Here is a 17,590-nt window from a genome sequence, read left to right as displayed (position 1 = left end):
GTCTAGCAACTGCTATGTATAAATGCCCCAAATTCAGTTCTTGGGATAGTCTTATATGTATAATAACAACTTCTTATTTGTGATTTATCTCCATAACTAAAATGTTTTGCATACTCTGGAAAAAAGAGGACATGAATCTGAGGTAAAAAGATATCAAGTCATTAGAAGTAGGTTTCATGTGAATAGCAGGGTCCAGATACATCGTTTGTATACATAGAGCAGTAGTGTGTGTATACACACACACACACTGAATTTCTCAGGCTGGGAATGATAGTAGTAGCTCCCATTTTTATCCGTATTCATAATCTTAACAAGAAGGCAGATGGAAAAAAATCACTCTCCTCTGCTCAGGAGAAGCTCAGGCTAAATCCTGATTCTGAGAGAGCAACGCCTTTCTTAGAATGACTTTGGAAATTCTTCAGGGAAGATAAAAATATTGCATTATATGCTTGGACCTTCCTCATTCGTGGATGGGCAGGGGTATAAAAACTGAATTGGGTTTAGAGATTGTGAAATATGACATCTGAATTGAGCCTATTTGAATCAGAATAGAATATCAATTGAAATTTTCAGTTCTTCAGAATATTTGCAGCATTCAAATGAGGTCCGTATGCAGCATTGTAAATATTGGTGCTAAAACTGGCTGAGGCTTCTAAACATCTAAGGTGATGCTGAGTTATTTGTGTTGCTATGTTCAGATAGCAGTACTACATGATTCTCCTTTCCCTCTTGTTGCAATTACAGGTAGGAGTTTTCAGCCACTTGACTACACTTTCCCCACCTGACCCCTTTCTGGGGTATAGGAGGAAACTTCCAACCTAAGGTTGCAAGGATTCCAGTTCTCAATTTAATCAGCTCCTATAGGGCTGACTTACTCATTCCTGACTGGACAGAGGGTTAAGGTTGTCAGGGTTCATTTTAAGGAAATCCTGTAACTGTGAAAAATGGCTGTGAATAATCCATTGTAAATAAGGACTCTTTCTAACCCTTCTTTTTGGATTTGTTCAGTTTTCTCTCTCCCTTAGGGAGAGAGAGAGGGAGAAAGAGGCATGAAAGTCTTTTTTCCTCCCATTTGAAAGCAGTGCCTTTGCCTCCCATAATTATTACTTCCAGTATCAAAATTGTTTTATTAATGAGTTTTATGCTCCTCAGTCAGTTTCCTGTCACATATGAATGCAGATGGGAAGCAAGAAGCTGCTGTTGGCAGAGTTCTTCCAGCCAGAGTGTACAAAGGAAGTTAATTGGGCATCCCACTTACAATAGTGAGGGATGGCAACATTCCTCGCGAACCTCCAATAAGTAACATGACTCTGAATTCCAGAAAGGAGTCAGATAATGCCTTGTGTAGATGCTGGCAGCAAATCAAGAATAGGCTTTAGAGTTTCCTGACACTGGTGAGCATGTCTAAACTAGAGAGAGCAATGGGCACATTACGGCGACAATAGCCCCAATGCAAAGTGGTGCTAAGCAGTTAGCGTAAAGAGGGCTCTGCTGTTCAGCCGATTACCATGGTGTGATATGAAGGCCTAAGTCCTGTCTCTGCAAGACTGCAGGGACTGTGTAGGGATTATGATAAGCCTGTTTCTCTTACTGCTATTGATATAACTAAGGGCAGGGAGACAGGGCTGTCTGAATAGGCATCATGTCAATTGTATGTTGCACAGCCCCTAGCACAGTGTTGATGGTGTTAAATATTACTGCTGTTGTGAAGTAGCCCTCAGAAACAATAGAATGGCTTCCAGCTGCAGGGATATACATAGAACTAAATACTGTGGTGTGCCTGTGTAGATTAGCCACACATTGGTCTGATTCAGGTGTAACAGTCAACCATGGTTTCCCACTGTATGAGTGACCCACATTCTCCTCTTCCCCTCCTCTTCCCCTGAAGGGAGCCTGAAAACACCCACTTCTGGTTTTAAACCAGCCATAGTTCCTGTGGTGTCCAAACGAAGGGAAATGTGGTTTGTTTAAATTACTATAAGTGAGAACAAGCCAGGATCTGAAACCACAGTTTGAAGTTGGCTTGCTCTCATTAAATGTAATTTCGACAGACTACTATTCCCTGAGTTTGAATATCACTGGGATTAGTTGTGCCTGAACCAGGACATCATCCATTTTGTACTAACTTTCCAAACTAGATATGAAGGAAGCATGGCTAATGATCAGTTTAATAATCTGACTATAAGGTTGTAGAATCTCCTCTTATGGATATTTTCAAGTCGAGCAGGCAAGTAGTAGCTGAGACTTACCCTAAGAAAGGTTATTTTAAGAGAAAAGGAGAGCAAACTATCTTTGGACTGGTTCTGTGATTCCTTGATGAACCAGAAGTGCTGGATCTAGTGCTTTTTTTGTGTATGATTGCAGTTGTGCATAGGGCTTTCAAGAGAGGCATTTAAAACATGACATTTCCACTGGTATTACATGGGTGTCAGTTCCCTGCCTTTGAATTTTTGTGTACTGGGTATGCACCTTGTATCTCCCCATGCTGTAGGTGTCTACAATCCAGTACACACTGTATGCTGATGCTGAAATATTTGTGATATACCAACGCCAACAGCGTTCATTGAGTTTTTCAACCTATTTGCTTGGAGATCATTTGACATAAAAGGGGCTCTTGAAATGGGGCTCTTGATGGGTAGTTTGAATCTGTGTTTGAGTGCAACTGTCATCACATTAGAAACTGGCACTTTTCATTTTCTGATACTTAATACGGTCAGTGCACAGACTTCTCTTTGTGGGTTTGGAGCTCAGCTGTATAAATTTATCCTCTCTCTCTCTCTCTCTCTCTCTCTCTCTCTCTCTGCAAAAGCTCAGTCCTTACATATATTATGGCACCTGTTCACAATATTCTGATTAGCTAGTGGCTTGGCTGTTATCCCCTTCTCAACCTAGGCAGGCACAGAAAAGATATTGGATTGTCTTACTTCTCCTCCCACTAAGTAGAGGTCAACTTTCTACAATTTTTCCACAAACTCAGCGTTTTTTGTTTGTTCAACCTTTAAAAGGGGAGGGGGCAATCCTTTCCTTTAAAAGCTTGGCTGATATAAAGCACCATATAAAGAGAGGTGAAAGATAGGACTTCATAAGGAGTCATGGTCAGTTTAGGAAACATGTATGGCATCCCAGGAAGCTGTAGGGCAGACTTCCTCAACCTCGGGCCTCCAGATGTTTTGAGACTACAGTTCCCATCATCCCTGACCACTGGTCCTGCTAGCTAGGGATCATGGGAGTTGTAGGCCAAACTCAGCTGGAGGGCTGAGGTTGAGGAAGCCTGCTGTAGGGAAATCAGTGTTAGGATGGAAGGAGAGAGGTTGTCTTAGGAAATTGGTAAAATGAAGCTGGAAAACATGGATAAAACACTGCAGATACTGATGAGTTGAAATCAGATATTAATGAACAGCCTTTCTATCCAATGAATGGGAAGGAGTTTCATTTCAGAGTGGATATTCTAACTCCTCCCTCCTCCCTCCCCATCCCTCATTCCCCAGCCCACAATGGGTTGATTCAGATGGAAACTGTCTTCACAAGGCCTGCACAATTTGTGACCTGCCAAGCTGAGCACAGCTAATCAGCCATGTCTTGCAGCTTGCCAGGGGCTCATTAAACCTCCAGTTTCTGCTGCCTGTCTAGAAACCCTGAAACAGAGGTGTTGTCAAGCACTTGACAAGTCATCATAATACATACCTTGTATGTTGCATTTGTCTTGGAGGGGAATGGGTCACAAGTTGGGCAGTCCTGCCTTTTTTTTTTAGCACAGCTGAGCGATTGGGACTGGGGTCGCAATGTAATGCACTCCCCCTTCTCTCCAGAATGAATTACCCCTCAGCCACCTTAATGCATTTAATGCATATCCTGGTTTCAAATCTTGGTGAAGGTTCACTATGGATTCCTCAGATATGATTAAAAGTGATGAGAAATGCTGCAAGGGAGGGAGTATATCCTGAGTATATTCTCAACCTCTTGAACGATGGGTAAAAAGAGGACCAGTATTTTATCTCAATAGCCTGGTTGGCATGGCATAACAAGCCAAACTATGGCTTGCTGGATCCATGCAAACATGGGGGCTCCTGGCTAGACGTTTGCAACCACTTTGCTGCTCCCTAATAATTTTTGTTCTGAAGTAAGCCAAGGTTTGGCTTACTGTGTTGTGTGATTCAGGCCCCTGAAGCTTAAGCAGGATGGAAGTGGAGAAAAGTTTTTTTATATATAAAGTGAAGTAATGAGAGATATAATGAATGCTGTCTGCAGAAAGAGAATCAAATGGTGCTTAGTCTCCAAATAAAAATTACATCCTAATGGGTGGAACAGAATAAATGTTAACCTACATATGGGAGCCACTGACCTCTGATAATACCCTTTCAGTGAATGGAAATAACAATTTTCCAGTTCTTTATGACAGCAGAAAAGTGGGGTTCAACTTCTCCCCCTTTTCAGCATTGTCTAGTTAATTCATGAATACAGAACATTACCATGAGAAGGTTTGGAGGTAATAAAACTGTTTTGCCTAGGCAAAGCATATATATGACCCTCGTAGGCAGATGCTGAATTAGGGACAAAACGACCCCGTCCAGTAACGCATCAAGGGAATTTAGAGGCCCAGTTTTAGTAGCCCTTGGGTTCTTCTGGCTAGTCCTGATTAGGGAGATACAAAATATCAAGCTCTAGATGATGGAAGAGGAGAATTATTAAAAACAACCTCTGCCATTTTTTTGCAGTTGATTCCCTGAAGAAATAAAAGCCTATGTTTTGTTGTGTGTAATTTGAATACCAAATTACTCTGGTTGCATATGTTTATATTCAGTTGCACACTCGTGCTGAAGATGAAAATTTGCATTGCAATTATAAAAATCTGGGCTACAATTTATTTTCAGAAAAGAGTTAAAAAGGAACCAAAGCTGTATTTTAGGAAAGTGTTGTGCAACTTGAACATCTGCGATGAAACTTCTCCCCCTGTATCATGAATAGCCAACTTGGTGCCCTCCATATGGTACAGACTATGGCTCCCATTGGTCCTGACTGCTGGCTGAAGCTGATGGTAGTTGGAGTCCAGCAGTATCTGTGGGGCCCCACTTTGGCATTGTCTGCCCTAGCTTAGAATTCCTCCAGCACCACAGGGTTTCTATTTCACATTTAAAGCTGCAAAGATAACACCTTAATAGGCTGTGAAATAGATACTAACCAGGATCCTAGAAGTAGGGTGGCTCCTTCCTCCCACCTTCAGAGCAAAAATGGCATTTGCCATAAAGAAGCCGGCCATGTTTGCCTCTCTTTTTCAACATGGCAGGAATCAAGAGGAGCATTACAAATTGTGAGTGATGTGCTGTAGAGGGCATAAGAATTACTCCTAGAAAGGAGCACACAAGGACGTGATGCGGGAGTTGTGTGTCTGCTGTTACAACCTGCAGCTCAGAGCTGTGATGTGGTTTCATGTTGGTGCAAAGCTTAGGCACCACCACCTTGAGGGAAAGCAGTGAAGCATAAGCAAGCAGAAGCTACTCAAGTGTGGTGATAGGTTAAGAGCTATGGTGTTTATATTGCTAACGCTGTACAGGTTAGTCTGCTGTATAATAATATATATGCCAATAGAACCGAAATCACCTTATGCATTTTGAGGCAAAATGGGTGGGGAAGAATTTGCTAAGCTTCCTGCTATCTACCATGCCCATTAATAATATTAGTATATGTAGGTATTTCCGAGCAATGTGGGCTAGTTGCCTGGTAGAACTTTGCAGCTAAATTCTCTTTCTTTCTTTCTTTCTTTCTTTCTTTCTTTCTTTCTTTCTTTCTTTCTTTTTTTCTTTCTTTCTCACATGGACCTTTTCAATTTAAGCCATTAGCAAGTTGGCAAAATAAAGTAATTGTCCAAGAGAGGAAGGGAGAGAAATCTATTAACATTTGCTACAAATCCGAGTAATACAGGCAGCACTTAATTAATGGAACAGATTTCTCACTATGTATTCAAGCTTACATAGTCATTGTTCAGAAGAGATTAGGCCCTTAATGTAAGTAAGTTAAACTAGACCTCAATCTAAAAATATCCGTCATTTCAGCTATTAAGGGGCTGATGTCTTCTTCGGTGAAGGATATATTTTCCTTCATTTCCTTGGTCTTGTAAAATGTAAAGTATGCATTGTGTGTAATGTGAGAAATCCAGCAAGGTAGATGAAACCTAGATTGCACCTCCCCGCCTGTCTGCTTGAGCTTTCCCTCTTTGTGCTGCTCCGTGTCACAGAGCCTCTTCAGCCCATAGACCTCCTGGCACCAGAGTGGGGGGGAAACTACCACATGCCATTTGTCAGGGTATGATGCCAGCAGCCACCTAATCTGTTTGCAGAATAAGGGTCATGGAATCTGATTAAGTAATTTAGATACCTAGCAGTAATACCTGAGCGGCTTTTGGCTGGAAGCCTGTGATTTCACTTGCTCTCGCGAGCTACCCTATTTCTTCCACCTCCCTTCTTTAAAATGCCTTGGAGGTAATTGCCTACCTGAATAGGTGTGGAAGCTTACTATGGAGTGCTCTTTCCCCACATACCCCCACCACCACCACCACACATACCCTGTTTCTCCATAATATGGTGTGGAGCACATTTGTGAAGCTTACTTTACTAGACTGTGAGGCGTGGAGGCCGCTCCCTACAAGGCCCTTTCCACCTGGCCCAGGGGGTGGGGCCCACACTCACCTAGCCCTACTGAAAAGGCTCCTCATGAGGCCAGAGAAACATTGCCTGGCTATTGTTTTATTGATTTAATAGGCTGTACACCGTTTTGAAGTTTTTATTAAAAATATAAAGCGGTATAGAAATTTTAAAAATAAATAGATATCTTCCTTCCGCATTGTGCACTTCTGCTCTGCTCACTCTTCCTCATGTAAAACAAAGTTGACTGGATGTTTAGATTTTTATCCCTCCTGTCCTGCATCTGTTTCATAGGGAGGAATTCAGTGTTAAGCTCTTTTTATTGTTCTGTCAGCGCAAGCATTTCTCCTGACCCTCCAGAGCAGAAATAGGGGAGATGGAGGAGAAGGGTGGGGGTGGAGCCCTGTTTCGCTGGTGAGAGCTCTTGCACTTTCTTCCACTAGCATGCAGAATCAAGGCCATAGACTCCGACTCTACTTTACTGTCTGATTCACATAGCCTGGGGCTTTGGTGCCTTAAGGCCTGTCTTGAGCATATGAGCTTATTGGAGTCAACAGGCTTTGTTGCCTCTGCTATTTTTGCAGCTTAACCACAGTAGGACTTTTAAAATCGCCATTCCATGCCTCTAGGACTACTTTTCAGCAGGGATTAAAGTCTGGTTTGCATGCCAGATTAAACCATAATTTAAAACAAACAAACTATGGTTTAACACACAGCTGAAATAAGTCCATTCTGTTTCTACCCCATTCTGCCATGCTGTCAGGAAGGAAGCCAAAGTCCAGTTTATTGGGATATTTGAGTCCAAGCTCATGGTTTGTTCATGTCCAATTAGACAAATCATAAGCACATGTTTGGATATGGTGACAAGCAAGACCCTGGCTTGTTTCTCAACAGAGCTGGGGAGGAGTGGAAGAAGAACTTTCTGTAAGATTTTTATTTTTAAGTTGATTAAAGTCTTCTGTGGTGGTCTAAGTTTGATTAGTGAGCTTTCTTTATGTTGTTGGTTTAACTGTGTCTTTTTCATTGCTATAATTTATTTTGAGTTCCTGGCAAAGCAGTATATAAATATTTTTCAAAGTATTGTACAACATAGGGCAGCTCCAGACATTTCACATCATAAACTATTGTTCAGTATGCATCAGTTTTACACCAGTATTTCTACTTAATGTAGATGGCACACCTCTGTGGATACACACTTTTAAATAATTTTTTAAAAGAGGTACTTTTCCAGACCATGCTTGCTATCTTACAGTTCCATACATTATACTAATTGTAGGCTCAACAAGGGGGCACTGGCAATCACAGCTCCCTAGTGAATGAATCCAGATGATATGTGGTTAGTACATTTAAACTTAAGTTTTAGATATTGTTGTTCATCCTGTTTCTCTTCAAAGGAGCTTGGGACAACATTCAGGTGAATACATTTTTTAAAAAAGCAATGCTGAGTAGCCCTCAAAGCTTTCCAGTCATGTTTCCACATAACTTAACTGCTTCAGGATTTATAAATTAATACTAACAGGTGAGACATTGTGTTCACATGACTATGTTTCAGTCAGGTAATCCACGAGGCAGCTTTCTGCCATGCCATGTCTGGGGAAAAATGGCCATAAGTACTGAAAAGAGAAAAGTTAATGGACTTCTAGCCTTACTACTGTAGTTTCTGCCTTCCTTTAGGCCGCTGCAGCATCCTGCACCTGCCACATGGTGGATATATCTGCCTGACAAGTATGAAAGAAAGAAACAAAAAATATTTCCGGTGTTGAATCGCCACAATCAGCTGTGAATGGCCATTTAGTTTGTCTGCAGTGGAACAGATCACCTGTGCTTGTAGACGTCCTGTCTCCAGTAAATCATAAGCATCTCAATCTTTTTGTCGAGCCACGATATGAGAATCTGTCTCTGAATTTCAGTATGAGGGGAGAGAAGCTGATTAAGTGTTTGAGATAAGGTTATGTGACACTGCAGGTTAGAAATACCTGAGCTGAAATTGGCTCATTGCCCAAGAACTACGTTTTCGGAATATTCAGCTGGGTGGCACTGAATATGCTTGTAAGGAGAGTTCTCTTATCCCACTTCAAGAAATAAAAGACCTCGGACTCAAGGGCAGGTCCTGGACACCACTTATTCTCTCTTGCTCTGCTGCTTTGATTACAATGAGACTACCTGTATATCTCTTTAAAAGTCTCCAATGTGACAAGTTAAAATAAAGACTTCAGAGGGGCAGGTATTTGTGTTCCTACTCATAATATCTGAACACTTACCAGCAAAGTGTTTAAACTTACAAAATACATTCTTCCCTTTAAAATGAGAGTATAAAAACGACAAGCATAATAATTCATATTGTGTTTCTGGAAAAACTCTGGATTATGTAGTGATACACTTTGGCATATACAGAATCACAGTTATAAATTCACCCTCTCATGTGTGGTTATGGGCAAATGGTGGCAACTGTATTTTCTTGCTGAATTATAACTCGTATACCAATTTTGACCGTGTACCCATTTCCTGCAGTAGTCTAAAATGGAAGCAGGCAATTGTATTAGTTTTCTTTCTTTCACTTTTCATCAAATGTATTCAAATATGGAACTGTTTGTCTTTAAAATATTAGGAGATCTAATGCTGCCACTTAAAACTGCTCACTTGATGGAGTAATCTCTCACCAAAGACATTTGTACACTTGGAAAACTAGTGTTTTAGATAGAAGCCTAGGCTTTGTCTCTGACATCCCAGACTTGTTTATTTGTTTGTATTTGGAAACAGGAGTTTTGTTTTATCACATCCCCAACACAGATTTGCCACCTCATCTGCTGTTTGTGAGCTTTAGGCCTTTAGATGGCGAAGACAGTGATTCTGAAAGAGGCTAGAGTGTATAAATGGACCTTTATGTGCAACATTGCTGACCTGTTTTGAGGAGATTTATTTATTTATTCTGTTAGTCAATGAAGATCTGAAATGAGGTGATAGAATTGCCAATTCTCCCAGATTTACTGGACTGCTGTTCCTACTTTGGAATCCTGCGGGGATGATCTCACGTTCAAACTACTTTGAGATTGACATTAATAATTTTGAAATGTTTGCCCAGAGGTTTTTCCTTTTTTAAATACGTATCTTTATTCTTTTCAGATGGGGTGAGGCCAGAAACAAAGGCACTTCTGACTGCCACCTCTAAGAAGAAGCCCAAGGCAGGGAAGGGAGATACAGGAAAAGAGGATGAAAGCAGCAAGGTTGACTCAGTCCAGCCTGTTCATATCACTCTTCTCTTTAAAAGATACGTCTTTGATGCACAGAAGAAAATGATTCAGTCTTGAGAAACATTTGAGGTGTCCTTTAAAGGCTGAACACCAAAAAGCATTTCCCATGGACTCTAGACCATTCTTATTGGCCTTACAGATGCTTTAGATATTTCTGGCTTTGCTGTTCCAATCTGCTGTGCTGCAGGTAGATGGCACCTGTTGAAACTATTAATTCACAGCTAATGCAAATACTTCTGTATCATTTGTATTTTATATATTAATTTGAACTTTCTGATGCTTTGTGATTGTCTGTAAATTGAACCCATAAGTGAAATTTCACCACCCTGACTTGATGGAAAGGCAAAGTGTAAACACTGTGCATGTTGAAACTAAATTGGATGTTTAAATTCTTTTATGTTTAATAATCCAAATGCGCTGTTTGTAAGGCAGGGATTATTTTGTAAATGAGGTTTGTATCTTGAGTACCATTTATAACTGGCTTCAGTGTCAGAACATCCTCAGGGATGTACATAATTTCATGGTATACGTTGTTAACCTTTTCTGTTTAATGCTTTGGTATAATACTTCTACACAAGCTTTCTGAATCTGCTGGTTAATGTTTTCCTAGGAAAGCTAAGAAAATAAGCAACTCTGAGCTACTCTTAAGAAGTTTTGCTGAATGTGAATGCTGCTCATGTCCCCAAAAGCAACTTAATTGTGATTACCAAAGTGTCAAATTGCGAGAATAAATATTTTAAGTGGCTTGAGGTGAGCAGTTGTGTTATTTAAATATAAAGAGAATAAATTGTACTTTTGAGGTTTTTAACTCAGTTATTTGGTTCCACATCCTCCTCTTTCTCCCTAAGTATTTAGACAGAATCTTGAGCATAGGACACAAAACCCACATTTTGTGTGACCGCTATGCAGTGTTTTTTTCTTTCTAAAAAAATGTTTAGGGGTACTCTCGTTTTGACTCAAGAAAAATAAATACAGTAAATGCGCAAAAGTACAAAGATTCACAAAATGTTTAGGGGTATGCGTACCCCTGCGTCCACCCAGGAAAAAAAAGCAAAAGCACTGCCTCTATGTATGTTGGCAACAGGGGAGGGATAGGTCATCCTGATGGTGATGTGGAGAGTGAATGAAACATACTGAAATTTCAGTCACAAATTGGGATTGCCAGGTCAATGTAGTGTCAGTGCTGTAGCTGTAAGAAAGTTCAGTAGATTTCTTAGGCCAATTTTGTTCCAAGCCAATGTGTTCTTACGTTGTTGTTGTTGTTGTTGTTTGTTATAAGTTCAGAGCCAATTTTGCTTTGGATGAAGTATGTGCATAACCAGTTTCCGAGTGATGTGTGACAAGTCTTGTGAAAGTCAGTTGCCACTCTGACTATGTTAAGATTTTTGGGAGTGAGCTTTTAAAGGGACTGCACATTTAGAACTAGCACTGGAACACCTCTCATCCACTGTCAATATTTCTTTATCATTCTAAGCCAATAGAATATTAAAGAGTGGGGGAAACAATTTAAAAAAGAGCTAGTACTGGAACAAAATAATGCTCTGTAGGCAGACAACATTTCTTTGGTAGATTCTTTTGGGAGATGTTAGTGAACCATATGTGGAGTACAGCAGCAGAGAAAGAAAGAAAAAAGGGGGGAAGCACCCACTGCTTCTCAGAAAATTAATTATTTTTCTGTTGTTGTTTAATATAGCTCTTTAAATGTGTTGTGTGACATTTTACAAAATACGAGAGGACCCAGCCCCTGTCCTGGCAAGTTTACATTCTGAAATTCAACTCAGGGAGATAATGGAGGGAGGTAAGAGAGAATATTTCAGTTATATATGCTTAGGCTTAGTACAACGTAATGATTTGTGTCAAAATCTGCTGGCTTAATATTGCCATTGCTTGCCATTTTATTATTTCTAATCACCACAGTGCTGATTCTAAGCATTCTAACCTTAATAATCAATAGAACTTGTTTGGCAGTAAATACATTTACAACGTCTGAAACAATTATGTTTCTGAAAAATTAGGACAGTGGGGTTTTGCTACTGACTTTTAGATCCTTTCCAATAGGGAAACAATTGTTTTGTCATATTCTGGTGTATTTTTGGCAGTAGTGATGAACTCTAAAAGAAGGGAAAAAATGCTAATAAACATTGAGGATGTTTCCTACTAAATAGCCTTGCAACATGGCACATTTGGTGTCTAACCTAGTTTGGTCAGTGCTCCTTTAAATCAAAACTGAGTAAAGTGCTGTGTGGAGTGATCTTGAGCGATTTCTGCTGAGTGAGTGAGTCCCAGCCAAAGCTTTAGCACATCCCTTAGGATTATGGGGTATGCTTTCAGCATAATCCGTGAGGAATTAGGCAGGCGAATTCAGTTATTACTTAGTATGACTTGTGCTACCAGACCCACTGAGGGGAAAAAAATTATCTTTGTAGAGGAAAAATTGCACTTTCTCTTCTTGTCAGAGTCCTTCATAGCATACTTGCTATATGCTGCTGTGGATGGTCTCGGTATAGTAACACAGATGTGTGCAGTTCTTATGCACAGTTATAGTACCATCTCAACCCTCTGGATCCATGGTGGTTGTGGTCTTTTCCCCCATTTTATGTTTTGGTCTTCATTAATAATAACAGTAGCTAGTATTTATATTGCACTTTTCTTGCATATCTCAACAATTGCAAAATTGTTACTTTTTCTGCATCTTACAGATATAAAGGGCTGGGACAATAATGGCTTGCTTGAAGCCACCCAGGGAGCTTACAATTTGGGACTAGGATCAGCGAGACCCAGGTTCAAATTTCCACACAGCCATGAAGCCCAAAGGGTAATCTGAAGCCAGCCCCCATCTCTCAGTCTAACTGACCTCAGTGTTGAACTGAGGATAAAGTGGGTGAGCAAAGAATTTTATGCATCAACCTTTTGGGGAGAGACAAGTAAAATTTCTAACACATAAATGGATGAGCCAAATTTGAACCCTTGACACTCAGCTTACGCTCATTGTCAGTGCCCTGCATCAGTTTTCTGTGCAATGCCTCTAGTGGTCCCTGGTGTTTCATCAAAGCAAACCTTCCCACAACATTGTCTTATGCAAAACAGGGTCCTGGCAGATGAAACACCAAGTAAACAGCCCATTAAGACTAGGGTGTGTGTGTTCTGATTTGTTTCCCAACTTCACCAGCCAATCATTCTCTTTCCCTTATTTTATCTCCCTCCCATGATAAAACAAAAGCTGAACAAAAAAATAGGGAGAAGTATAGGCTGTTAGAGATGGATCTTCCCCCCCAAAAAAACAACCACCTCCTTGACTCCTTCCAGACATTCCCATTCTTTTGATGTGGCTTGATATAGATTCACAGGAAGTGCTAATTCCAGGTCAGGAGTTCATGTCGAAAACTGTGTCAGGGAGAAGACTAGACTTGAATTTTTTTCTGCTCCATCAGTTTTTAATATGCAGGCAGATTTTAAGTATCTTTCTTCCATGTGCAGTTCTGAAGTGGTGTAGCCCCAACTTCTGTGCAGAATGTAGCATGTAGAATGAAGCTTTGCATAGATTCTCAATCACACCAAAACAGGAGCTCAGAAGTGTGGACAACATGCTCGACTGAATTCTTATCATTATCATTATTTATTACATTTGTTAGTCGCTTTATCTTGCCCAAGGCAACTGAAGTGATTGTGAATGTAAACACGGTCAATCATAGTTAATACAGTGGTACCTCTGGTTACAAACTTAATTCGTTCCAGAGGTCTGTTCTTAACCTGAAACTGTTCTTAATCTGAGGTACCACTTTAGCTAATGCAGCCTCCCGCTGCCGCCGCGCTATTTCTGTTCTCATCCTGGGGCAAAGTTCTTAACCCAAGGTATTACTTCTGGGTTAGCGGAGTCTGTAAACCAAAGTGTTTGTAACCCAAGGTGTTTGTAACCCGAGGTACCACTGTATAGATTCGCTTCTTGCCATTCTATAGTTTGTGGTTCAGCAAAGCTGCCATTTATAGGACAATGAATGCCAACCATCTCTCTCTTGAACATTTATTCTATTTCTCTGTATTCTTTTTTTCCTGTCAAGGAGATGTAGGCGGCTTCCAGAGGGTCACTATTTTCAGGTGGGATTCAATCGCATACAAGCAGATTCAGGTTGTGCAATCAGAGTTGACTTGCAGCTCTTGCCCAACAAACCTGCTTCTCCCCAAACCGGATGCTTTGTGATAAGGAAAGTGACAGGAAAATGCACTGGAAAGTGTGAGATAAAATTTGCTTGGTGCAATATGGCCTAACTTCACAAACAAATAAGAACGAATGCTCAATAAATAGCCGGCATCACCTCATCTCTCCCCACAAACAAATTACAAGAAACAGGTTGTCTGGAAGCAACCATAGTCTGTAATCCACTGTGGGACTTTGCCCTTTAGAAAACCATCGGAAGCCAAGGCTTAGCCTTTGAACATATATTCTAATAAAAAAGGGAGTACCTGTGCCCATGTTTAGAGTCCACTTTTTGCACCATTGTGCAAACATCTGGAATAGGAGCAGAGCATCTAGATCAGCCTTTCTCAACCTGTGGGTCCCCAGGTGTTGAACTACAACTCCCATCATCCCTAGCTAGCAAGGCCAGAGCTCAGGGATGATGGGAGTTGTAGTTCAACAACATCTGGGGACCCATAGGTTGAGAACCGCTGATCTAGATGAACTTAAGTCTTTTAGCTCTCTTTCTTTCTCACACACAGACACACGCCATAGAAAGAGTTCTAAGACTCCTGATGTACTTCAGTTTAGCATGAAAAATATCCTAATATTCTCAAATTCTAATTCTATATTAAACCTCTGACTGAGGGTTATTCTGTATGTCCCTCCACCTTGCCTGCCACTATGAACTTACTTATAAAGGACAGAAAGCTAATAACTGCTTCCCCCGCCCTCCCCTTCTAGTTAATTCTGAAAGGAAAACAGAAGTGCACCCAGGAACTTTGATTATAATGTACTATTACCACTGATCTCTGGCTACTGTCCTGAGGCTGTTGGATACACATTCAGAAAATGAGTGAAATGGTGGAACCAAATGATTACAGGAAAATCAAAGCTTTTAAAGACATTTGTAGGATGAACAGATGTTCAAACGTTCTTTTATTTGGGCTCCAGACAGACGCAGCTGAGATTTTGCTTTCATCCTGGTAATCGGTGCATTATGGTGTAATTTGTAAAAATGGCATTAAAAATATTAACAGGGTCATATTGTGATCTACTGACTCTGTATCATTAAGCCGTGAAGCTCAAGAATGGCAGCAGGGAAAACGAGTTAAATGTTGTGGAACATGCTGTACTGCTAGCATATTTTGCAGGAGACAATGCTCCATAATTACTGCAAAAGTAAAAGGTTTGAAAGAGAGACTGAGAAAAGGCACAAAACGCAAGATCCATGCTAATGCACAGGACTTGGTGCATCCTGATTTGAGTGGGAGAGTTGGGTTTGTGTGGGGGAACCAAACGTGAAGTTGTTTTCAGGAGAGGACAATTTTTCAACAGCTTCTCCCCTCTGCTGGAATTTATTTCACCTTAATTCAGGGTTTGATCCTATGGAGCTCAATTGCTGCTTGAACATGATCACAGTAATGATTATTATAAATTTACATTTGAGTTGCTCTTCTGTTTGCAACACTCAAAGTGATTTGCAATAAATGAAACCAGAGCTTAATAATACAGATGGAAATGCTCTTTATTTTGTCACAGTTAAATCAGTTAGCATTGAGACTGAAAAGAAATCCAAGTCCTCCTAATTGCAGGAATTTATGACAAATTCCATAAGTATAAAATTATAACACCAGAGCCTTTACCAAGTTGCTTCCACACCAGAGACCTCTAGAGCTGCTGAGGCATTTGTTTTCCTTTTCCATAATTGTCTAGAAGTGAAATTAATATAGAGGCTCCCTACAAACACGTAATAGAGCACTATTATCCAGCAATGCCCTTCCTTATAGCCAATATTATTCTCTGTCGTTAACTCACAAATAAGTTCCATTCAGCAAAAGTCCTTTCTGGTGTTAATTGAAAGCTTCCTGTGTTCAGTTTCAGCCTGTTTTCGTTGCTTTCCTGCTTAGCATGGCTGTAAGATTAGTGATTAAATGCCCCCTATTTAGCCCCCTTCTGATCTTCACTGCAAGAGGGATCTTAAATTACTAGTTTTTCCCAGTATTTCCCCTATTTTCTTTCCGTTGTAGTAAACTAACTAGATAGAAGCTGTCATTTTTACACCTTACATGGGAAACATGCAATTCCATGGGAAACTTAATACAATAACTGATAACTAAACTTGCTATGAAACTGACCTGCTGTTGCTTTAAACCATGATTTCTTGTTCATGTGGCACAGCAAACTAGAATTTGTGGAAGGTAAACTAAACTCTGGTGAAGTCCTGACTTCCGGGTTGGCGCGATCTGGAAATGGCGGATTCCCTCCGAGCTCCGGAGGGAATCGGCTCAGCGGTGGATGGGTCTTTGCCGTGCCGGCGACACGGGGACCCTTAAAAACCGCAGGCGCGGAAGCCTGCGGACTGAAGACTCGACGGGTGCCTTAAGCGCCCCCCCTGATTCGCGAAGAGCCTTTTTAAAGGCTACGGAGGGGATACGGGGGACGGCGCGGCACTGAGAGTCGATCGCTACCGCCGCTGAGCGAAGCCGCGAGCCATAACTGGAGAGCGCTGACTTCCTTCCTTGAAATTTGGACTGAAAAAAAAGAACCCGTGAGTAATCTGGAACTGAACTTTAAAAATTTTACCTTCTGAATTTGAGACGACCGGGGGGTGTGCTAAAAGGAAGTCCCCACCCCCCCCCTTGCAGACGATCCAGAGCAACGATATAAGAGCTAAGCTGGAGTGCCTACCCTGTAAAGGGTGAGTTTCAAAAAGACAGTAACTTCCAAGATTTGGAAAGGCAAATTTGAGCAGGAGAGTGGAGTGTTGGAAGAGACTTTGTTTTGGTGTAAACAACCCTCCCTCCCGGGCCCGGGAGCGACCTGCTTTGGAGCCTGTATAGAGGAGCAGAATTTGACAGCTGTCAAAGCTGTCAAATGGACTGTTAACAGTGGAAAAATTGTTATCTAAGATCTCTCCGGATTAAAAGGAGTTACAATTGAATCAAAATTGTTGGAAACAAAGAAACAATAACAGGACAGAGGATTGTTGGAGAAAAGAACATTAAGTAACCAGATTCCCTCTAGGGGGAATTCTGTGGAATTACAATGGCTGTGGGTGGAAAGATACTGAGAGAAATCGAAAGGATGTTTTCACTGGTGGGAACTTTACAGGAGCAGACTACAGCTATGAGTAAACAACTGATGACCTTGAATTCTGAAACAAGTAGCTCTGCTGAATGTAATGAGGACTTGAGTGCGAAAGAACCCACAGCTGAATTCGAAATAATAAACAAAGAAGAGGAGAAGACAAAACAAGAAAGAGAACAAGTTAAGTGGGAAAATACTAACCAGAAGCCGACATCTGGAGAATACAAGCAAGGAGACTATTGGATTAAATCCATTTTAAGCCTACGAAAGATACAGAAGACGAAAGTGGAGGCCCCGGGAGTTTATGGAATTCAGGAACTTGAAATAAAGAAGTACAATTGGGGCCTCCACATAGACTTTGATTTTGATTATCATCAAGACTCAGGCCTTGTGGAAATCCTTCAGCAGATGTTTTTAAATATGGGAAGAGACTATGG

The 17,590-nt window shown here is 40.9% G+C and overlaps 1 protein-coding gene across 3 annotated transcripts in view; it reads left to right on the top strand.

Annotated features, from left to right (window-relative positions):
* EEFSEC (eukaryotic elongation factor, selenocysteine-tRNA specific) overlaps window positions 1–10,638 on the top strand; it is a 164,372-nt gene extending 153,734 nt beyond the window's left edge. For 2 of the 3 annotated variants that reach the window (XM_082209881.1, XM_082209884.1), the window contains one exon: window positions 9,762–10,638. In XM_082209881.1, coding sequence (XP_082066007.1) covers window positions 9,762–9,946 — 185 coding nt within the window. In that variant the 3' untranslated portion in view covers window positions 9,947–10,638. Of the gene's footprint in view, window positions 1–7,914; window positions 7,975–9,761 lie in introns of all 3 variants that reach the window. The other variant, XM_082209882.1, reaches the window with a different exon arrangement.
* The last annotated feature ends 6,952 nt before the right edge of the window (window positions 10,639–17,590 follow it).

This window comes from Podarcis vaucheri (assembly GCF_965113315.1).
Source record: "Podarcis vaucheri genome assembly, chromosome: 2".
Lineage (NCBI taxonomy): Eukaryota > Metazoa > Chordata > Lepidosauria > Squamata > Lacertidae > Podarcis > Podarcis vaucheri.
The sequence above is the reverse complement of the archived record's forward strand: the minus strand, read 5'-3'. Positions and strand labels throughout refer to the sequence as shown.